This window comes from Elephas maximus, chromosome 9 (assembly GCF_024166365.1).
Source record: "Elephas maximus indicus isolate mEleMax1 chromosome 9, mEleMax1 primary haplotype, whole genome shotgun sequence".
Lineage (NCBI taxonomy): Eukaryota > Metazoa > Chordata > Mammalia > Proboscidea > Elephantidae > Elephas > Elephas maximus.
In genome coordinates this window covers 118,034,831-118,059,762 of record NC_064827.1, presented here as the reverse complement: position 1 = coordinate 118,059,762, position 24,932 = coordinate 118,034,831, and the positions used below count along the sequence as shown (strand labels likewise).

General features: G+C 39.0%; 1 protein-coding gene across 15 annotated transcripts in view; it reads right to left on the bottom strand.

The window, feature by feature from the left end:
- AUH (AU RNA binding methylglutaconyl-CoA hydratase) overlaps positions 1 to 24,932 on the bottom strand; it is a 212,427-nt gene that overhangs the window by 174,918 nt on the left and 12,577 nt on the right. For 7 of the 15 annotated variants that reach the window (XM_049896587.1, XM_049896594.1, XM_049896591.1 and 4 more), the window contains 3 exons: positions 23,717 to 23,884; positions 17,592 to 17,659; positions 17,397 to 17,484 (listed from right to left, as the gene is read on the bottom strand). In XM_049896587.1, the coding sequence (XP_049752544.1) occupies positions 17,397 to 17,484; positions 17,592 to 17,594 (91 nt within the window). In that variant the 5' untranslated portion in view covers positions 17,595 to 17,659; positions 23,717 to 23,884. Of the gene's footprint in view, positions 1 to 17,396; positions 17,485 to 17,591; positions 17,660 to 20,790; positions 22,927 to 23,716; positions 23,885 to 24,932 lie in introns of those variants that run through there. The other 8 variants (XR_007518740.1, XM_049896583.1, XM_049896584.1 and 5 more) reach the window with 3 other exon arrangements.

Below are 24,932 nucleotides of genomic sequence, written 5' to 3'. Positions count from 1 at the left end.
TGTTACTTTTAATGATATAATAAGCACTCATGAACTCACAAACAGATGCTAGGAGTTTGGCAATAGCCATCTAACTTCTTGTATGCCCTTACTTTTCCCCACAAAGGTAACTATCTTCCTGAATTCTATGTTCAAGACCAATTTCTTTTACACTTTGTTTAACTGTAAACATGATCACGTTCCTTTTCATAGGTTTTTCAATTAAATTTTTAATTTCCAGAGGTTTTTTTTTTTCAGGCTTGTCTTATTGTTTGTTCTTTGTTCATATTTCCAAGCTTTTATTTCTTTAAACACATTAGTTTGTTGTTTTTTTTTTTTTTAAATATTCTCTTTGTAAAATTCACTATCTGTAATCATTTCATTTCTCATTGTGTTCTCTATTACCTCTGCTGCTTCTCACTTGTGGTACTTGGCTTTTGTTTTGTTTGTTATTTTTTTAGAAATGGCTGCTCATTTTCTTTTGAACTTTATCTTTGGCAAGTTCTGTGAGGCCCATGTTCAAGTTGCATTACTCCAGAAATCTGTGTTTACTTTTCCCAATAATCTGAGACCACTAATAACCCTGGACCACTTTAGATAAAATTCTTTGCTTGTGTTTTTTCTAGACCACACAGATTATAAGAATTTCCACTAAAAGCATGTTTAAGGACTAGCTTGAGATCATTAATTCTCAGAGGAAATTGTTCTCCTTTCCTGCCATGCATGCTAAAGTGGAGACAGAAAAATTCATTTCTTGTCCCCTCTAACTAAATTGTTTATTATTCATTTACTCTTACATTAAGGTTGTAGCCCCCTGGTGTCCAGCTTTATGAAGGGATCTCACGTTAGACAAACTTCCTTGGACAGACCATAGGTTTTATATCCTATCCTTTGTGCTCCATATAACCTTCCAGACAGAAGATCAGAGCCACTGAGTTCAGCAAAAATGCAGACAGAAAGCTGGCCTTAGTGCTAGTTTTTCCCAAGTTTCTTATCTGATATCGTTTTGGTCACTATGAATCCCATCCTTCCTTCCCAGCTCAGGAACACATTGTCAGGCTTCAAAATATTTGTTCTGCTCTTTTAGTAGTTTCAATCAGGAAAAGTTGATCTGTGTAACAAATTACAGCAGCAGAAACTAAAGACCACTCCCTCGTTCCAGAAACATTTTCTTCGCTTGGCCTCCAATGAACTATTGCTTACTCTCCTGCCTTAACAAGCTCTTCTTCTCAATTTCCTTTGCTGTTCCTTTTCATCTCCCTGCTCACTAAACGATGGATCACCCCAGTGCTTAGTCTTCAGATGTCTTCTCTAACTTCACTCATTTCCTGGGTGATCTCATCTAGCCTCCACTTTACTACCTGTACACCAATTATACCCAAATTTTTACCTCAACCCCAGACCTTTACCCTGAACTACAAACCCCTAAATCCAACCACCTGTAAGACATAATGAACTAGATAAATAATAGGGATCTCAAACTCAAAACCCTACCCCCGCCCCCAACAATTAATGATATTCCTCCTCCAAAACATGTTTCTTCTATAGTCTTCCATGCCTCAGTTAATGGTAAAACTCAATACTGAGGTTAAAGTAGTCCTCCTTGATTCTTCCCTCTCATGCACTCTTTTCAATAAATTCTATTGTCTCTACCTCCAAAATATATGTAGAATCCAACAATCTTTTTCCACCACCTCCACTACTACCACACTGGTCCAAGTACTATCTTCACCAAGTGGACAGTAGTATGGAGAGTAGTTTGTTCTTCACACACAGCCAGAAAAAGCCTTTTAAAACAGGTAATCTCGGATCACTCCTTTGCTTGAAATATCCCCAACAGACTCTCATCTCACTCAGTGTAGAGGCTAAAATCCTATATGACTTGGACTACCATTACTTTTGTGATGTCACTTCCTAGCACTCTTCCTTTTGCCTAGTCCTGCGCCATCCTCATAATCCTTGCTATATCTGAGCCCATTGTTGCAGTCACTGGATCAATCCACCTGATTGAGTGTCTTCTTTTTCGCTGATCCTCTACCAAACATGATACCCTTTCCCAGAGACTGGTCCTGTCTTAAAACACGTCCAAAGTATATGAGATGAAGTCTCATCATCCTCACTGCTAAGGAGCATTCCAGCTGTACTTCTTCCAAGACAGATTTGTTCATTCTTCTGGCAGTCCATGGTATATTCAATATTCTTCACCAACATCATAATTCAAATGCATTAATTCTTCTTGAGTTTTCTTTTTCACTGTCCAGCTTTCACATGCATGTGAGGTGGCTGAAAATACCATGGCTTGAGTCAGGCGTACCTTAGTCCTCAAAGCAGTATCTTTGCTTTTGAACACTTGAAAGAGGTCCTTTGCAGCATATTTTCCCAATCCAATACCTCACTTGATCTCCTGACTACTGCTTCCATGAGTGTTGACTGTAGATCCAAGTACAATGAAATCCCTGACAACTTCAATCTTTTCTCCATTTGTCATGATGTTGCTTATTGGTCCAGTTGTGAGGATGTTTGTTTTCCTTATGTTAAGGTGTAATACATACTGAAGGCTGTATAGTCTTTGATCATCATCAATAAGTGCTTCAAGTCCTCTTCACTTGCACCATCTCATATCACAGGTTGTTAATGCATCTTCATCCAAACCTAATGCCCAATCTTCTTCATATAGTCCAGCTTCTCAGATTATTTGCTCAGCACACTAACTGAATAAATACGGTGAAATAATACAACCTTGATGCATACCTTTTCTGATTTTAAACCACTCAGTATCCCATTGTTCTGTTCGAATGATTGTCTCTTGGTCTACATACAAGTTTCACATGAGCACAATTAAGTGTTCTGGAATTCCTGTTTTCCGAAACATTATCCATAATTTGTTATGATCCACACAGTTGAATGCCTTTGCATAATCAACAGAACACAGATAGACATCTTTCCGGTATTCTCTGCTTTCAGCCAAGATCCATCTGACATCAGCAATGATATCCCTTGTTCAACCCCCTCTTCTGAATCTATCTTGAATTTCTGGCAGTTTCCTGTTGATGTACTGCTGCAACCATTTAATTACCTTCAGCAAAATTTTACGTGTGTGATATTAATGATATTGCTCAATAATTTCTGCATTCTATTGGATCATCTTTCTTTGAATTGGGCACAAATATGGATCTCTCCCAGTAGTTAGGTAACCATCTTCCAAAAATCTTGGCATAAATGAATGAGCACTTCCGGCATTGCATCTATTGGCTGAAACATCTCAATTGGTATCCTGTCACTTTCTGGAGTCTTGTTTTTTGACAAATGCCTTCAGTGCAGCTTGGACTTCCTCCTTCAATACCATCAGTTCCTGATCATATGCGACCTCCTGAAACGGCTGAACATCAACCAATTCTTTTTGATACAGTGTCTTTGTACATTCTTTCCATCTCCTTTTGATGCTTCCTGCATCGTTCAATATTTTGCCCACAGAATCCTTCAATACTGCAACACAGTCTTAAATTTTTTCTTCAGTTCTTTCAGCTTGAGAAATGCCGAATGTTCTGCCTTTTCTGTTTTCTAACTCCAAGTCTTTGCATATTTCATTATAATACTTTGTCTTCTCCAACCGCCCTTTGAAATCTTTTATTCAACTCTTTTATTTCATCAATCCTTCTGTACAATTTACCTACTCGATGTTTAAAGCAAGTTTCAGAGTCTCTTCTGACATTTATTTTGGTCTTTTCTTTCTTTCCTATCTTTTTAATGGCCTCTTGCATTCTTCATGTATGATGTCCTCGATGTCATCCTACAACTCGTCTGGTGTCTGGTCATTAGTGTCCAATGCATCAAATCTATTCTTGAGATGGTCTCTAAATACAGATGGGATATACTCAAGGTCGTACTATGGCTCGTGTGAACTTGTTTTAATTTTCTTCAGTTTCAACGTGAACTTACATATGAGCAATTGATGGTCTGATCTTCAGTCTGCCCCTGGCCTTGTTCTGACTGATGATATTGAGCTTCTCCATTGTCTCTTTCCACAGATGTAGTCAGTTTGATTCCTGTGTTTTCCATCTGGTGAAGGCCACTTGTATGGCTGCCATTTATGTTGTTGTAAAAACTTATGTGCTATGAGTAAGTCACTGGTTTTGCAAATTTCTACTACATGATCTCTGGCATTGTTTCTCTCATTGAGGTCATATTTTCCAACTACCAGTTCTTCATCTTTGTTTCCAACTTTCATATTCCTTATCACCAGTAATTATCACTGCAACCTGAATGCATGTTTGATCAATTTCAGACTGCAGAAGCTGGTAAAAATCTTCAATTTCTTCATCTCTGGCATTTGTTGGTGTGTAAATTTGAATAACAGTCACATTAACTGGTCTTCCTTGTAGGTGTATGGGTATTATCCTATCACTGACAGCACTGGACTTCAGAGTAGATTTTGAATATGATGCCATTCCTCTTCAATTTGTCATTTCCAGCACAGTAGACCATGTTATAAGTCTTTCATATCTCTGGTTAAATTTATTCTTAGGTACTTTATTCTCTTAGATGCTACTGTAAATGCAATCATTTCCATAATTTCCCCTTTTGATTTTTTCACTGCTGGTGTACATAAACCCAACCGATTTTTGTTTATTTACCTTATATGCTGAAATTTCGCTACAAAGACTTTTCATGGATTCTTTGGAGTTTTCTATATATACGATCAAGTCATCTGTGAATAGAACTACAACACTAGAACTACCATACAATCCAGCAATCCCACTCCTTGGAATATATCCTAGAGTAATAAGACCCTTTATATAAACAGGTATATGCACACCCATGGAAGCAGCCAAGGTGGCCATCAATGGATGAATGGGTAAATAAATTGTGGTATATTCACACAATGGAATACTACGCATCGATAAAGAACAGTGACGAATCTCTGAAACATTTCATAACGTGGAGGAACCTGGAAGGCATTATGCTGAGTGAAATTAGTCAGATGCAAAAGGACAAATATTGTATAAGACCACTATTATAAGATCTTGAGAAACAATATAAACTGAGAAGAACATATACTTTTGTGGTTACGAGGGGGGGAGGGAGGGAGGGTGGGAGAGGGTTATTTACTGATTAGTTAGTAGATAAGAACTACTTTAGGTGAAGGGAAGGACAATACTCAATACACGGAAGGTCAGCTCAACTGGACTGGGCCAAAAGCAAAGAAGTTTCCGGGATAAACTGAATGCTTCAAAGGTCAGCGGAGCAAGGGCGGGGGTTTGGGGACTATGGCTTAAGGGGACTTCTAAGTCAATTGGCAACATAATACTATTATGAAAACATTCTGCATCCCACTTTGAAAAGTGGCGTCTGGGGTCTTAAATGCTAACGAGTGGCCATCTAAGATGCATCAATTGGTCTCAACCCACCTGGAGCAAAGGAGAATGAAGAACACCAAGGTCACACAATAACTATGAGCCCAAGAGACAGAAAGGGCCACATGAACCAGACACTTACATCATCCTGAGACCAGAAGAACTAGATGGTGCCTGGCCACAACCGATGACTGCCCTGACAGGGAGCACAACAGAGAACCCCTGAGGGAGCAGGAGATCAGTGGGATGCAGACCCCAAATTCTCATAAAAAGACCAGACTTAATGGTCTGTCTGAGACTAAGGGAATCCCGGCAGTCATAGTCCCCAAACCTTCTGTTAGCCCAGGACAGGAACCATTCCCGAGGACAACTCATCAGACATGGAAGGGACTGGATGATGGGTTGGAGAGAGATGCTGATGAAGAGTGAGCTACTTGTATCAGGTGGACACTTGAGACTGTTGGCATCTCCTGTCTGGAGGGGAGATAGGAGGGTAGAAAGGGTTAGAGGCTGGCAAAATTGTCACGAAAGGAGAGACTGGAAGGGCTGACTCATTAGGGGGAAAGTAAGTGGGAGTATGAAGTAAGGTGTATATAGGCTTATATGTGACAGACTGACTTGATTTGTAAACGTTCACTTAAAGCTCAATAAAAATTATTAAAAAAAAAAGAAAGAAATGCCATTTACTGTAGCTTCAAAATATCTAAAATATTTAGGAATAAATTTAACCAAGTATGTCCAAGACCTGTACACGGTAATCAAGACAGTACGTTCTTGGTGTAAATAAAGATATACAGATTAATGGAACAGCATAGGAAGCCCATAAAATCAACTTTGACTCATGGCAACCCCATGTGTGCAGAGCAGAACTGCTCCATTCGGTTCTCAAGGCAGTGTCTTCCGCGGTGTATCTTGGTGAGTTGGAACCACCAACCTTTCAGCTAGTAGTACAGCACCTGTTTGTGCCACTCAGCCACCTGAGGTTTTGGTTTTTAAAGACCTCTTACTAAAAGTGCCAACATGCTGTGCTGAATAACATGAAATGATCATTACGAGGATAGATATGTGAGAGCCTCTGACTAATGAAGTTATCTGGCAAACAGATAAACAGACTGTGGTATATCCATATGATGGACTACGATTCAGCAGTAAAATGAAATTACTAAAACAGGGAAAACATGGGTGAACCTCAAACCATTATGTTGAAGTGAAAGAACAGACACAAAAGGCCATATACGATAAGCCTAACTCCTTGCCATCAAATCCATTTGGACTCATAGTGACTATATAGGACAGAGCAGAGCTGCCCCATAGTTTTCAAGGAGCGCCTGGTGGATTCGAACTCCCAACCTTTTGGTTAGCAGCCACAGCACTTAACCACTATGCCACCAGGGTATGACTCCATTTATATGAAATTCTAGAAAAGACAAAACTATAATAACAGCAAGGAGATCAGTGTTATAAGGGGCCAGGGTAAGGGAAGAAGATTGACTACAAATGGACACAAGGGAATTCTTAAGTAATGGAAACGTTCTATATCATTACTGTGATTGTGGTCTGTACAGCTGTCAAAACTCATCAATTATACACTTAAGATTGGTAAATTTTAGTATAAGTAATTCTACCTCAGTAAAAACAAATTTCCTTTTTAAAATTTCAGAAAAGGAAACAATCGAAGAACATGACAATGCCATGCTCAACTAATATTAATTCATGGGTTGCCAGTACTTCACTTTATTTACCAAAACTCTGTAAGGGACTAATATTCAAATACACAAATATAATCTCAGATTCCAAAACAATTATGAGTAGATAATTCATTAGTCAGAGGCTCCCACATACCTACTCATATAATGACCACTACATGCATGACCTTCTATATTCATTGGAACAACACACACCATGTTCAACAAGCATGCTGGCAATTTGAGTGAGAGGTCTTTAGTCATAAGACGATTTACTAGAATTCAAAAGCAGAAGCAAAACCACCTTCACTTCAAAAAAAAAAGAAACACCCACACTAGTGTAATTCAATTTACAATTATATATACAGAAATCAACTACTAAGAATTGTTTATATCTTTGGAATTTCAAAGGAAAACATTCTCAGTCTCAGTAATTTCTCATTAATTTTCATATCAAAAAATTTATAGTAACAACAGTATGTATATACTTCAATAAAGGCAATATATTAAAATTTTACTACCTAAACATTTTGAAATAGAGTTATTTCAGTTTCCCCCTCCTTTTTTTAGAGAAAGAGACAAGACAAAATATAAAAAGTAATTTCTAGAATATGCTAGGAGAAGCAGAATATATTCAGGCCAATCTCTTATATAATCTATACAGTCAATGTCTCACAATGAGCTTTGACAATCACAATTATATTTCTTACAGGCAAGCCATGAACCCAGAACCTTTGTTCTAAACTACAGGAAACAGTACACAACAGTGATTCCTAACCTAAAGCCTAAGGTTATGGCATGTTTCTGAAAACACACATTGCAATGGATTGAATTGTGTCCCCCAAAAATATGTGTTGTAAATCCTAACCTCTATGGCTGTTGTTGCCTCATTTGAGAAGGAGTTGTCTCTGTTATGTTCGTGAGACAGGATTAGCGTAGGGTGTGTCTTGAGTTAATCTCTTTGGAGATATAAAAGAGATTAAAAGGCAAGCAAGAGGAGCAGAGATGGGGAAGTGAGATGCCAAACAACATGAAGATCCTTCAAGAGCAGAAGCTTGAAGAGACATGGATCTTCCTCCAGAGCCAAGACAGAAAGAAAGCCTTCCCCTAGAGCTGACACCCTAAATTCGGACTTCTGGCCTCCTAAACTGTGAGAAAATAAATTTGTTAAAGCCATGTACTTGCAGTATTTCTCTTATAGCAGCACTAGATAACTAAGACAGAATTTGGTGCTGGAAGAGTGGAGTGCTGCTCTAACAGATACCTAAAATGGAGAAGAGGCTTTGGAATTAGATAATGGGTACAGGCTGGAAGAATTTTAAGGTGCCTAATTTTGTTGTTGTTGTTTTTGTTGTTTTAATAACAGGGTCGCTATGAGTCGGAATCAACTTGACAGCAGTGGGTTTGGTTTTTGGAATGGGTAAAAGCCTAGATTGCCTTGAAGAGACTGTTGGCAGAATTATGGATATCAAAGGCAATTCTGGCGAGGGCTCAGAAGGAAGTGAGGAGAGCTACAGAGAAAGTCTCTATCGTCTTAGAGAATACATATGGTGCCAGCAACAGAATGTTGCTAGAAATGTGGATGTTAAATGTGCTTCTCATGAAGCTTAAAAAAAAAATGATAAACATGTGATTTTGAAAGTGGAGGAAGCATGATGCTTTTTATACAGTGGCAAAGAGCTTGTCTGAATTCAGAAGTTTGGTGGAAGGGAAAACTTGTGAAGGGATTAGCTTGGATATCTGGTTGATGAGATTTCTAAGCAAGATCTTGAAGGGCCCGCCTGGTTTCTCCTTGCCCTTTAGAGTAAAATGGGAAAGGGAAGAGATAGATTTAAAAATGAACTGAGCGAAATGAAAACAGAACTTAAAGATTTGGAAATTCTGTTGCACATACTAAGGACATGTGCCTTAGAATGTTCACCAAAGACGTGGTAATACAATCTTTTGATAAAGCGATTAAGCCTATGACTGATGGATCTAACTAACTACCACAGAAAACCCATCAGCTTAGATGGAAGAGGACAGAGAAAAGAAGGAATGCTGTCTGCCTCTTGGAATTCTACAGGCAAGAAACAGGTCAAAGGAGCTACATCTGTTGTCCTCCAAGAAAAGAAAACGACCATCCCTGGAGCAGCTCAGAGATGAGCAGAACTATTGGAAGGAACATGGGAAGCCAGGCCTTTGTGGTTTCAAATGGATGTCTCCTGGATCTCAAACAGTGGGGCTGCAGCCTCCTAGGTTTCAAAGAGGCAGGTCTTCACCAACTTGGTTCCAGAGTGTGGAGCTGCCATTAAGATGTGCCAGGGGAATTGGGCCGCCACCCAAAACTGAGGTGGCGGGGCTGCCATGCCCAAGGGGCAGAAGAACAGAGCCTCCAGGACTGAGAGGATGCAGTCGCCATTCAGAAGGACTAGGAGAATGGGCTGCCCAAAGTGGAGGAAACAGAGCTGCTGTTCTAGTGGGCCTGGAAGGCAGAGCTAAAGCCCAAGGCCAAGGAACCTCCACTAAGAATCCAGACAGCATGGCCAATACCCAGAGTCTGGAGGGCAGGGCCATTACCTAGATGGTCTCAGAGAACAGAGGATTATTTTCAAACCTTGAGAATTAATGTAATTTGTTCTGCTGAGTTTGGAACTTGCTTGGTACATGCTTCCCCTTCTTTTCCTCCAAGTTCTTCCATTTGTAATGGAAATGTCTACCTTGTGCCTGTTCCACCAATGTACTTTGGAAGCAGGTAACTTGTACACTAAGAGCCCTGGAGGTGCAGTGGTTAATAGATTGGCTGCTAACGAAAAGCTTGGCATTTCAAATCTACCAGCCACTCCTTGGAAATCCTACGGAGCAGTTCTACTCTATCCTATAGAGTCGCTATGAGTTGGAATTGACTCGACAGCAATAGGTTTTTTAGGTTTAGCTTTCACAGGTTCACAGATAAAAGAAGAATTCTGCCCCAGGATGGGATCTGGACTTGGACTTGATTTAAGACTTTCAGAATGATGTTATGGGGTGAATGTGTTTTGCATGTGGTAGGTACGTGAATTATGAGTGGCCAAGGCATGGAATGTTAAGGATTGAGCTGTGTCCACCAAAAATATGTGTTGTAAATCCTAACCTCTATGCCTGCGCATATAATCCAATTTGGGAATGCGTTGTCTATTATGTTAATGAGACAGGATTAGTATAGGGCGTGTCTTCAGTCAATCTCTTTGGATATAAAAAAAAGATTAAACAAGCAAGCCAGAAAAGCAGAGATGTGGCAAGAGAGATGCCAAGTCACATGAAGATCACCCAGGAGCAGAAGCTCAAAGAGACTAGGATCTTCCTCCAGAGACATCAGAGAGAAAGCCTTTCCCTACAGCTGGCACCCTGAGTTTGGTCTTCTAACCTCCTAAACTGTAAGAAAATAAATTTCTGTTTCTTAAAGTTTTCTGTTGTAGCAGCACTAGGTAACTAAGACATATATGTATAGGAAACACTGTCTACAGCCTTGATAACTATGACATATATTTTTATTTGTATCTAGATATCGCTGTGAATGGTAACAGAAAAATTCATTCAAATACATTACTATAAACACAGCGGCATTCTGACTTTACACATCTTCTTAATCAACACAGGGCTGCTAAGATGTGTGAAGTGTGTAAACTTTTCAGACCTTAAAAAAGGAAACCTCAGAGCGCAGCAAGATGGCAGAATGGACGCTCCCACCTATTCCCCCAGCAACTTAACACACAGAACAAGGAAAAAAAAATAAGCATAGCCTGAGATCTCAGAACTCCAGACAGCAGCTGAGGAACTGGAGAGCCAGGGTGAGTCCAGAAGCAGGGGAGAAGAGGAACAGGGACAGTACAGAAGCTGAGGGATCCTACCTGCTACCGTCAGGAGCGTGAACTCATCACAGCCATTTTGGGACAGGACTACGTAACACCCTAGGCAGGGAACTGCCTGAGGAAGCTTTAGGTGGATTTTTTTTAAGGTGTCGCAAATTGGCCGGGAATTCACAAGCTGCACAAATGGGAGGGGGCAAAGGAAGACCTTAACACTGAGTGGGAGTACTGATGAACCTCACTGAGGCCTGAAACTAACTGGCACTAAAACAGGGAAGAGCTGCAAAGGCAACAGGGTGAGGGGAATGGTCCAGGCTGACAGGCAGGCAGGAGGTGGCCCCCAACGAGACACCGTGGGTAGTGGGAATGCCTGTCCTGGGGTGCTGGTAAGCGGGACTAAAAAAAAAAACCTCACAGTCCCCACAGCAAAGTTGTGATCAGCCTTTCTGTCAACACCGTGCATACAGTAGAGGCATCCAGAGAAACCCCTCTCCCGTGCAATCATATTGAATCCCAGAGACCAAGTATACAGATCTCTTGAATTTTCCCACAATAAACAGAATAAAAAAATCAAAGATAACAAAATGGCTCAAGTTCAACAAAAACTACTAAAAAACACAAAAGCGCAGGAGAGGAAGGAACACTCTAAAGCAAAACATGAAGAAGAGGAAATCTCTCCTATGGAGGACAAAATAACACAAAGAATTGATAACTGATAATGTCTGAAGAAAGCAAAAAACACACAGAAAACAAACTAGCAGAGATCAGGATGCCAACAGAGGAACAAAATGAGAGATTCAACAAGGAATCTGAAAACATAAAAAACAAAAAGAACTACTAGAACTGAAGAATAAAACATCTGAATTAGAAAAAGCAAGAGAACAGAATAAGAGAAAAGAACACAGAAATGTGAACAAACCCAAAAAGAAATGTGGGATTCAATTAAGAAATCTAACATTAGAATTACTGGAATCCCAGAGCACTACAACAACAATAGAGGCATAGAAACAATTTTCCAAGAGATAGCAAGAAAGGATTCCTAGACCTGAGCAGAGAACCAAGCCTGCAAACACAGGAAGCTACATAAACGCTAATCAAAAGAGACATAGAAAGATAACTCCATTAACATATCCTAATAAAATTTTTGAACACCAAAGACAAGAAAAGAATTTTGAAAGCAGCAGGAGAAAAATGCAATTTAACATACCAAGGGTCTTTCATAAGAATCAATGCGGATTTCTCCCCAGAAACTCTAGAAGTCAGAAGACAATGGAGTAATGTATATAAAATACTTAACCAAAACAACTGCCTACCAAGAATACTTTACCCAGCAAAGCTGTCATTCAAAAATGAGGAGAGCAATCAAGGCGTTCCCAAACAAACAGAAGTTCTGGGAATTTGCCACTACCAGACCAGCTTTGCAAGTATTACTCAAGGGAATACTCCAAATAGAAAGGCAAGAACATTAATAAATAAGCACAAAATAAATTTAGCAAATATAGGTTGTACATTGATGTTAATGGAGACACACCAACAGAAATGGGAGAGGGAAGAGCTTCTCGGGAAGAGATTTATTATGTTAAGGTTATATGTTAACTGTTACTCATATGCTAGATGCTGTAGTTATTTTAAGTCATGTAACGTATGTGGTAGTCACTAAGAAATCACTAAGAAACACCCAGGAGAAAAAAAGGAAGTTGACAAAAAGACTGATCACAAGAAAGTATCCAAATACAAACAAAAACAGAAAAATCAGTATAATAAACAAGATACCAAACATTCAAAAAACAAGTAACAAAAAGAGCAATTCATTTTCAGTAATAACCTTAAATGTAAATGGTCTAAACATCCCATGCAAAAGGCAGACAGTGGTAGAATGGATAGAAAATCATGTGATCCATCCTTTAGCTCTCTATAAGAAACCTACCTTAGACACAAGGACACGAACTGAGTGAAAATAAAAGGTTAGAGAGAAAAATATTCCACGCAACCAGTGAACAAAAAGAGCAGGAGTGGCCACACCGGTATCAGATAAAATAGACTTTAAATAAAAATTTGTTACAAGAGATAAAGAAGGACATTACATAATAACAAAAGATCAATTTAACAAAAAGACACAATCATAAATATATACGCACCTAATAGAAATGCACCAAAACACATGAAACAAATTCTGACTAATATGAAAGATGAAATATACAACTCCACCATAATAGTAGGGAGCTCCGACACACCATTTTCAATTATAAACAGAACATTTAAAAAGAAAGTAACTAAAAACATTGAGGATTTAAATAAGATCATAAGTAAAATGGACCTAACGGACATATATAGAACACTCCATTCAACATCAGAACAATATTTATCTCCAGTGCCCATGGGTCGTTTTCCAGAACAGACCATATGCTGGGATAGAAAACAAGTTGCAGCAAATTTAAGAAGCCTGAAATCATACAAAGCATCTTCTCGCAAATAGAAAAGGAAGAGCAAAAGAAGTCAAAAACAACCAGAGAAAAAAAGAAATAATAAAAAAATCAGGGCAGAAATAAATGAATTAGAAAACAGAAAAACAACTGAAAGATTTAACAAACCAGAAAGGATCAACAAAATAGACAAACCACTAGCTACAATGACAAAAGAAAAAAATCCAGAAGAGGCAGATAACCAAATTATGAAATTGTTGACATTACAACAATTCTTCAGAGATAAAGAAGATCATAACCGATTACTATGAAAAATTACACCGCAATGAATTTGAAAACCTGGAGGAAATGGTCAAATTCCTAGAAACACACTACCTACCCAAATTATCAAAAATAGAAGTAGAAAATTTAAACAGACCCATCACGAAAGAGGCAACCCTGGTGGCATAGTAGTTAAGACCTACGTCTGTTAAGCAAAAAGTCAGCAGTTCGAATCCACCAGGCGCTCCTTGGAAACTCTATGGGACAGTTCTACTCTGTCCTATAGGGTTACTATGAGTTGGAATCAACTCCATGGTGACGGATTTCATTTGGTTTTGGTGGACATACATGTATACACACATTTATGTATGCTGCATACATTTTCAAGTATAAAAGAAAGCATAAAGGGAGCATAGTCATGGATATGCCCTACAGAAAACCAAAAACACCTCATGAGATTGGTCTACTGGGTTTGAGGGCTCAGAACCACAGTCTTGTGGGGCAACTCAGTCAACTGGCATAATACAGTTCATAAAGACAATGTTCTACCATCCTAGTTTGGCGAGAGCATCTTGGGTCTTAAAACTTTAGAAGCGGCCATCTAAGATAGAACTATTGGTCTCTACTCATCAGGAGCTAACCGGAAAGAAGAAAACCAAAGGCTCAAATAAGAAATTAGTCTACAGAACCAAGAGTCTACACAAACAATGGCATCACCTACCGTGAGATCAGAAGAACCAGATGGTGCCGGCTATCACTACCAACCATTCCAACCAGGGACTCAATAGATGGTCCCAGAGAGGACAGGAGAAAAATGGAGAACAAAACTCAAATTCCTTAAAAAAAAGGCAACACTTACTGGACCGGTAGAGACTAGATGAACCCCTGAGACTACTGCCCTGAGATACTCTTTAAACTTGGAACTCAAACCATTCCCAGAGGTCACCCTTCAGCCAAATGACAGATTAGCCCATAAAATAAATAATATCACCCATGAGTACCATGTTCCTCAAAATAATCGTCTAGATGAAACCAAATGGTTAACATTTATCCTAAAGATGAGAAGGCTGGGGTGACAGGGAAGCTAGATTAATGGAATGAGAACAACCAAAATGGAAATGATGAGAATGCTGATATATTGTGAATATAACCAATGTCACTGAACAATATGTATAGAAATTGTTAAATGAAAATCTAATTTCCTGTGTAAACTTTCACCAAAAACACAATACTAAAAAAAAGGGGGGGAGGGGCTCATACTCCAAGAAAGTAGAAACAACTGGTACAGTAAAGAAAAACTCTGCCCTAGGAGTCAAAATAAGTAGTTCCAGCTAAGTCGCCACCTTTGACTAGGCTGTTAACCGCAAAGGGATTTCATAAAATCAAAGGATCTGACTTCTTCTATAGGCTTTTTTTACTCTAAAAATTTTCCTCTCAAATGTTGCAACGATACTTGAAAAACTCAGTTAATGCCCACAATTTTAGTTACCAAAGGAGAAAAATATACTAATATACTTAGCAATTTTTAAAAATTAACTTTCTTTCTATATATTTATACAATTTATTATTAATATAATTACAGAATGTTTCAAGACAGAGGAACAAAAATATCACCCATAATCCATGGTCTTGTTTGTAGAACTAGTTTACTTAACTATTGTCTTAATGGGCGTAACATTTTGTATACTGTTCTCTCTGCTCTCATGTGTTTTCCACACAGTAATACTGCCTTTTCAGTTATCACTTTAAATAGTTGCTTTTAGCAAGCTAATAAGCATTAAATTTACTGAATCACTCCCTTGCAACAAGGCTGCTAGAATAATCTAACAAACATTTTCATGCTGATAATTATTTCCATAATTTACATTATTTCCTTAAGACAAATTTCCAGAAGCAAGATCACTGAATAAACGGGTAAAAACATTTTTTTTTATAATTTTTATTGTGGTTCAAGTGAAAGTTTACAAATCAAGTCAGTCTCTCACACAAAAACCCATATACACCTTGCTACACGCTCCCAATTGGTAAAAACATTTTTATAGCTGGTTTTTTAAAAGAGCACATGACCATGGTATGACCAGTCTCTCTCCAATTTCATAACCGCAAACCTCCAGTGGGCATCTATCAGTACTCGGCTTCACCAGTCATCGACCTCCTTCAACCTCCCACTTCACACCTTACTCTCTCCCCTCAAGCCTCTATCATTGCCTCTCCAATTCTCAAATCTCAATCTTAACTGAGTCCTTGCTTCTCATTTTACTGAAGAACAAAAAAGAAGTAATTGGATGTGCACTCCCACCAGCTGTCAATTATCTTCTGACTTACCCACGTCTACTTGTTACAATGAGTGAACCAACTGCACATGCTCCTAGCTAAAGCCAAGCCTCACACTCTTGCACTGGATTCCATCTCTTTGCACCTAAACAAGGGTGCTGCTCTCACCATGACTTCCTAATTCTCTGCTGGTTCATTCCCATCCACATCAACACATGCTGCTACTTCCCACATCTTTAAAAAACAAAAATAAAAAAAAACTGTTAACTTTACTGCTCCCTCTCCCCAGTACCACCCATTTCTCTGTCTTCCTTTGCCACCAAACTCTAAAAATTGTTTATATATTCCCTGTCTCCAATTCTTCCCATTTTCATCATTGCCTCTATCACTCCAATTAACTGCAAACACTCTTAGCAAGGTCACCAGTGACCCCCGCCCCCCCATTCCTCATTCCAATGATAAATTCACAAGCCATTTTACTTGATCCACTGGGAATCTGATAGCACTGATTACGCCTTCCTCATTGAAATATCTCCCCCTCTGGCCTCCAAGACTCTAAACTCTAACGGTTTCCATCCTCCCTGGTCCCACAACTCCTCTTTGGGCCTTTCCTGCTGTAGTGCACAGAGCTCAGACCAGCGCATCACCTCTCTGCCTGCACTCACAACTTGGCTGGTCACCTTCGGTTTTATGGTTTTAAGTATTAATTATACAATGATCATTCCCAAATGTTTATCACTAAATCAGGCCTCTCCTCTGAACTACTAACCCTAAATACCTACTTGGATGTCTGTCAGACATCTCAAACTTTCTATGTCCAAAACCCAACAGTTTCCACAGCTACCAATCTTGTCTAGGCCACCAGCATATCTCACCTGGATTACTGTCATGGATCTCTACTCTTCTCCCTGCTGGTACCGTTGCTCTCCTACAGTTATTTTTAATGCAACAGTCAGAGTGATGCCTTCACAACCTAAGTCGTACCAAGTCAAATCTCTGCTCAAAATCCTTCCATGGCTTCTCATCCCTTCAATGACCTATGATCTGACCCCTTCATTCGTTCTCTGCCCTCATCTACCATTAGTCTGCCATGAGTTCATTCCACTAGCTTCACTAGTACCTGCTGTTCTCCCTACAACTCCAACTGTCTGCACAGCGAGCTCTCCCAAGTCTTTGCCCATATGTCATCTTTTCAGTGAAGCCCTGAGTTCAAACCTCCCTTCCCCTTTGTAAGAGGGTAGCTACTGCTAATCAGTTCAAGTATTTTTTGATCAACTGATAAATACAGAGCATAGTGCTATGGGTAGGAGACCCAATTTTTCATTTCCAGCTGATGTTCCATAAATGTTATACATGTACCACAAATAAATATTTTAATGGCTCAAAGTATTTTTTCAGCTTTCTCAATAATCCACATGTTGCAAAAGTTCTTTATAATGCTAACAGACAAAGCATACTTTTTCCTGAAAAACAATAATAAATGAAGAGGAATTGTTTGTAATACAGTACAAACCACAGGCTAATGGAAAATAGGTTATTACTGAAGAAAAACTAGAATGCAGTTTAATTTCATAATAAAATTTATTTACATACCAGCACAGAATATTCCTGGGACTTCGCTCCTGACTATTATGGTCCGTACTTTCTTATCAGATTTTAAAGCATCCACAGCTTTTGAAAGCTAAACAGAAACGGGGGGTAAAGAGGAAAAAAGGGGGAGATCATTTTCAGATTTATGTCAACATTTTACCTTAAAATTAGAAGCAAATTTTTTATTCTTACACTCACCATTTTTATGAGATTTTTACTGATTGCATTTTTGGCATATGCTCTGTTTATTCCAAGCACCACAATTCCTAGTTAAGGGGAGAAAGAAGAAAAAAAACGAGCACAAGCACTTGAGTTAGTGAGGTATTCAGGGTACACAGACTCCCAAAACACGCATCTCATTAATTCGGGCCCAGGACTTAATAAACCCGCCACCTCACTGAAGTTCATCGTGAGAGCTATCATTACTTTGTACATTTAACTTCCCTTTCAAAATAAGCATATTTTTAAATAATGTGGTATTTATAACATACTTATAAAATCAAACTAAAATGCTTAATATTCACCCCTTTCTTTGGTATTTTGAGGAGAAAACTTTGTAATATCATATTCCCTTCGTCTCTTTTTAACCACCACCAAGGTGATCTGTTATATTTTACTAAATTGAAAGCCAACATGCACTGTGACAGCACTGAATCAGACTGGGGGAATGCCATGCTCAAATACAGCAATGTTCAAAACACGGCTTCGTCGTCTTCAATTACACACAGAAATAATGGCTAACGAAACCTTGTCACAAGCAAGTACTGCAGGATCAGCCTTTAGCTACAGTATCTACGGCTACTATCTCCTTTACTCTTTTTATCACACTACATAGTTTTCAGTATTTCCAGCCCAGCTTTCTCTCCTGGCCTCTGTTCCACTCGGTTAACAACCTGAGAGTACATCCATTTAGACGTCCAGCAAGCAATCCATACAATCATCTATACATGGTCTCCCCGACGAAGCCCAGCTCTCCCTCCAGCTTCCCTCAATTCATCCGAGACCATCTAAACCGAGCCTCTCATCCCAACTGTTGCAATCAGATCAACTTTTCAATAATAAAATCTACGTATAGTCTACTCCCTGCTTAAAATCTTTTAATTTTTTCCAAAAGATTCAAGCTGGAAGACCTTAATGTGATGTTCAAAGTCTTACACAGCTGGTACTCAACCTTCTTATCCCAAGAAAGCACAAATTTTTACTGTGTATCAGAAATGCTACTAAGTGGCAGTCTGATCCCACACTTCAAAGACTATGCTACACTGTTCAAGTTTCAGTTTCCTCAGGAAGAAAATTAAGTAGCTAAGATCTGATCCCATCATTCATTCAAATTTACTGAGTATGTATTATAGTGCTCAGCCCTAAAGGAACTAGAATCTTGGCGAGAAAGACAAACATTAATAAAATAATCATAAAAATATACAATTTAAAATGCTTTATGAGGTATAAATGGTGGTAAAATAACTTGCAACCAGATTTCATACGGTCTGGAACAAGGAGGGGGAGCCCTGGCGGTGCAGTGGTTAAGAGCTCAGCTGCTAACCAAAAGGTTGACAGTTCGAATACGCCAGCTGCTCCTCGGAAACCCTACAGGGCAGTTCTACTTTGCCCTAAAGGGTCATTATCAGTTGCAATCAGGTTTGGTTTTTTTAGTTGGGACGAAGAGGGGGGTCAGGGAAAGATTATCCAAGACTGTGCTATTTGACTTGAAATTAGAAGGACGTTGTCATGGTATGCAATCACGTCAATTCCAACTCATAGTGGACCTATAGGACAGAGCTGAACTGTCCCACAGGGTTTCCCAGACTATAATCTTTATGGGAGCAGAACAAAAGGTCTTTTCTCACACTGAGCAGTTAGCGGGTTCAAACCACCAACCTTCTGGTTAACAGCCAAGGGGTCCTTTTAGGAGGCTGAGTAGGACTCAATTAGTCGGGGTAGGGGCTGGATTCCAGACAGAGAGGTATAGGAGAAAGCTTAAAATAGTCAAGGCTCCATTAAAGGACATGTGAGGAGGACCTGCGACTAGAACACAGAGAAGGAGGGAAGGAGTGGCCAAAATGAAAATAGAGAGGTCAGCAAGGCCCAGATAAGCCCTTACAGGTCCTGCTATAATACTGGTCTTTATCCTAAGCATAAGGAGTAACCATTGAGGTAAAATTTACATTAAGGAGATAACATTCCAGGAGACAGAGAACAACAAAAGAAAACCAAATAGAGGGTGGAGAAAGTAAAGTTCATGAGTTAGGTTTTAGATTAAAAGGAACCCGATGTGCCTTTGAGATATCCAAGGTGATAAGATGATAGAGGGTAGATGATAAGAAGGCAGGCTCTGCGATCTGAGTGCTGGAGTTAAAACCTCAGTCTGCAGCCTAGCTACGTGACTTTGGGCAAGTAACTCAACCCCTCTGACCCCAGTTTCTTACTCTGTTAAGTGAAGGTGTTTTTGTTAGGTACTGTTGTTAGGTGTTGATTTTTGACTCACAGGGACCTCGTGTGATAGAGCAGAACTGCCCCATGGGGTTTCCTATGCTGTCATCTTTACAGGAACAGATCACCAGCTCTACCAGGTCATTCTCCCAGAGCCACCCGTTGGGATAGAGCCATCAACCTTTGGTTAGCAGCCAAGCGCTTAACTACTGTGCCACCAGGGCTCCTTTAAGTGAAACTAAGTTCCAAACCATGGGACTGCTGTGAGGATTAAATGATGCGGTATTCGCAAAGCTTACATCAGCACTCTATTGGTATTGTCCCTGCTAACACGAACACTTTCGATGCAATAAGTACCAACATTTTATCATAATACACGCTAGATGAGATATTAATAGGATTACTACTCAAGTGTAAAGTGCCATCAAAATTCTTCTACCATAGTTACTATCAGTCAGTATTTTAGAGCTAGTTCAGAGGTTCTCATCCCCTTTTTGAGGCCTGATGTTCTAGGCATTTTCATCTCAAAGAGCTGAAGATTACCTCTGTAATTGAAAATGAATCTTCCAGTGCTTAACAACTGCGCCATCGAACACATCAGTCAGCTATTGCTACCCCATGGTAGAACAAAACCTTAATTTTATTCAGCACAGCCTGTTATTTTTTGTTTTGTAATTTTCCTATTGTATTTCACAATTCAATAGCTTCTCAAGAAATCAATTATCACACACCCTCCTCACATAACCTGGCGGAGACAGGCTTATTCAGGAAAGCCTAAATAGTGATGTGCTAACCTTAAAGACCTGTTTCAGACTTTCTCTGCCTTTTGATAAAACATATCATAAAAACCTTTGGAGAATCTGTAACAAGTTCACATTACAGCATTAAACCTGCTCTACAAGGTTCCCACAACTGAAAGATAAGCATAGTTGGTTTTCCTGGGATTTTACAAAAAATACACAATTACCTTTTGCTTGTAAAAAATTGCAATAATATACCCAAAGTGAAAGTCCTCCTCTTCTAGACCCATGCCAGTCACTCCCCAGAGGTAGCCTCAGCTATCTGTTGATATGCAGACTTTCAGAAAATGTTCAATAGATCTGTGTATAGAAACACATGCAGCCCCCAACTTATGCTGTGGGTTCCATTCTGACAACTCTACTGCCTTCTTTTTTTTTTTTTTCAGTTTCATTATTATTTCCTTTTATTTTCAGTATCTTTATAAATTCGATCTTTATTTGGCTTTGGAGGTTGGAAACATTACATATAAACTTACAGGTATACTTAATTGTATGTAGCACATATTACTAATAATAAGATGTATCAAAAAAAAAAAAAAGCCAGTCTTAAGCGTGGTTTGTCATAGCTCAAATATGTTGTAGGTCGGGGACTTCCTGGAAAGAGTTTTGTACCATAGTTTTGGTAGTTGTTGTAATTTTACAAAAATGGGATCATACAGCATTTTCTGTTGTTGCTCTTCTACGTAACATGATCATACATATTTGTCTTTTTTACTTAATTTTGTCTCCAAGGATGTTCTATACCAAGTCATTCCTTTTAATCACTCCATAATACTCTATGAAGTGGATTAGTGGATTTCCATTATTTAACCAGTTTCCTTTTGATGGGTATTTAGACTGTTTCTAAATTTTCCTAAATAGGCAATTCTGTGTGGCACTTTGTCTGGAACTAACAGATTTTGTTAGGACAACATGCATGATGTCTTAGTTATCTAGTGCTTCTATAACAGAAATACTACCCGTGGATGGCTCTGACAAAAAGAAATTTATTTTCTCAGTTTTTTAGTAGGCTAGAAGTCCAAATTCAGGGTGTCAGCTCCAGGGGAAGGCTTTCTCTCTCTGTCAGCTCTGAAGGAAGGTCCTTGTCATCAATCCTCCCCTGGACTAGGAGCTTCTTCATGCAGGAACCCTGGGTCCAAAGGATGTGCTCTGCTCCCTGCACTGCCTTCTCGGTAGTATAAGGTCCCCCTGTCTCTCTGCTTGCTTCTCTCTTTTATATCTCAAAAGAGATTGGCTCAAGACACAATCCAACCTTGTAGATTGAGTCCTGCCTCATTAACATAACGTGCCACGTATCCGCCTCATTAACATCATGGAGGTGGGATTTATAACACACAGGAAAATCAAATCAGAAGACAAAATGGTGGACAATCACGCCATACTGGGAATCATGGCCTAGCCAAATTGATACACATATTTTTGGGAGACAATTCAATCCATGACACATGAATATGCTAACACAGGCTCCAATACGTCAGGACACCTAAAACTTGAAACTCTGCACACAGACACACTTGCTCTCTAAATTGTGATAAATTCTATTTCACATGCTACTGCTCAAAAATGCAAATGAAAACAGGTACGGTAAGTCTGTAATTATATACCCCACATTTTCAAGTATATTCCTCATAGGAGGGAACTTCACTTTGACTTGGCATCAATTAGAACTGAATCTTACAATGTACTCTGCCATCACCGTTTCTCATTTCATAACAGAGAATTATTTTGACCCAAAGTTTATAAGGCAGAGTTCATGTGTGAGAATATCATTTTTGCTCAGTGGTAGTCTATGGTTTAGATTATATTCTTGTTCACTTATATACAAATAGGTTTGGTCTGCTACTACTAACCCAATACTAGTTTGTACTTCTTACACAGAATACCTTCTGGTCTTTTGACTTCTCTTAAATTCAAAATTATTTATCTTTAAATAATCACAGCTGAGAATTTACATACTGAAACAGATTATTTTACTATAATTTACTTTCCTTTTATTTCTAATTACAATTTTTTTTTAATGATGCATGTGAGCAGCTTATGTTAGCATCTCACTTCCGGATAGTAAAAACGGGGTATCCTCATCAAACATGTTACTAGAAAACAGCAAAGGCTCCAGCTCACTCATCAACAATGAATACTGTAAACTTCTGACAATGCATGGGGGCGCTGTCATTTTAAATAAGGTTTCTCCCATTTTCTGAAGATGAGTTACCTACATTTTATACTCATTTGTTATTCAGGAATGGTGAATGTAATCAACGTCCCTAGATTTTACACATAAAAATGAAGTGAAATGAAAGAGAGAAAAAGAGAGAGTAAAGAGGTGAACATTCTCTAAGGAGGCACATGAAAATAGCAGAACTGACAATCTGACAATGAGGAAATGAAAGACAACTCTAAAAAGCAGGGAGAAGAATTTTTTAAACTCCAGAGTCCAAGTCAGTCTGGGCAGGAGTAAAATGGTTTTGCAGGTCTCAGTAGATGTCAATATTATACTAGTAAAGTAACTAATATTCACAATGATGATTTTAAGTCATCAAGATAATACAGGACATTCATAATAGCAGATGAAATTACAAAAGGAAAAAAAAAAGCTTCTCCTATCATCTCAGGGTATAGATGTCTTTCTATAAAGACAATCTGGCAAGCACTAAAAAACCCCCATACTTCACTTTATATATCCAAGGTTAGCTTTAAAAATAGGGTTTTTTAGTGCTTGCCAGATTGTCTTTATAGAAAGACATTTACACAGGGTCGATATGAGTCAGAATCGACTCAACGGCACTGAGTTTGGTTTTTGGTTTTCTGGGGGGTAAAGGTGGGAGAGAGAGTGACTTGCTGTGCATAAAAAAAGTAAAGGGAAGAGGTGACAGAGAAAAGAAGGGCCAACAAAAGAAGGGCCAACATGGGAAGAGACTAAAGCCCGACCTGTGGAAACAGATGAGGGACTAAGAATAGTGATGACCAAGACTCAATTTTTTTTAACTTTTTTATACTTTTCAACAGCTTTATTAAGGTATAATTGACAAACAATATAACCTACAATTTCATAAGTTTTTACAAGTTATTAAATTACAGGTAGCCCCGACTTACAAGGTTCCATTCTGATGACTCCATTGTAAACTGGTTCCGATGTAATACCTTTTTTTTTTTTTACGTTTTCATTATTATTGCCTTTAGTTATTAGTATCTTTATAAATCCAATCTTCAGTTGTTTTTAGGGGTTGGAAACATCACATATAAACATCTGTGAGTGAACACCTGAGAGTGAGAACATCAGCAAATTATGTTCTATAATACTGTATGTGGTACATGTGACTAAGACGGACAAAAAAGCCCCCAACACCCTTTTGGCTCTGTAATGAGGTTACTCCTGAGGTTCACCCTTCAGCCAAAGATCAGACAGGCCCATAAAACAAAAAAAGACTAAATGAGCACACCAGGCCAGGGGCAAGGAGAAGAAAGCAGGAGGGGACAGGAAAGCTGGAAATGGGGAACCCAAGGTTGAGAAGAAGGGGAGAGAGTTACATGTTGTGGGGTTGGCAACCAATATCACAAAACAATATGTGTATTAACTGTTTAAGGAGAAACTAGTTTGCTCTCTAAACCTTCATCTAAAGTACAATTTAAAAAAAAATGTCCGTAGTGCTGTTCGTGCTAACCTGAATACATCCTAAATCAGGGACTACCTGTATTTCCTAAAAAAAAAGCTATGCTGAAGTCCTAACCCCTGTTCCATGAATGTACCTATCTGAGAAGAGCTATTCCTGTTATGTTAATGGAGTCATATGGGAGTAGGGAGGATCCTAAGCCTAATGCCTCCTGAGTGGTGTTTTAGAAAAAGGGAAAACAGAGCAAGAAGGGACACAAACAGAATTCAAGTGAGGTCCAGCCTACAAACCAAGGAATGCCCAAGGCTACAGAAGTTGAATGAGACAGGAACTCCCTTTGACTAGAGCACAGCCCTACTCCCTACTGCGGACCTGAACTTGGACTTCTAACCTCCAAAGCTGTGAGGGGGGATGAGCAAAGGAGTTGAACAGACATTTCTCAAAGAAGATCTACAAATGGCTAACAAGCACATGCGCCTTTAGGGAGATGCAAATCAAACCCACAAGGTGATACCACTTCACTGGCCCTAGTTATTATCAGAAAAAGGGAACACAAGTGTTGGTTAGGATAAGGAGAAACAGACCCTCCTTCACTGCTGGTGGGAATATAAAAGGGTACAGCCAGGGGTGGTAACGCAAAATTACCATATGACTCAGCAATTCCACTCCTAGAATATACCCAAAAGACTTGAAAGTAG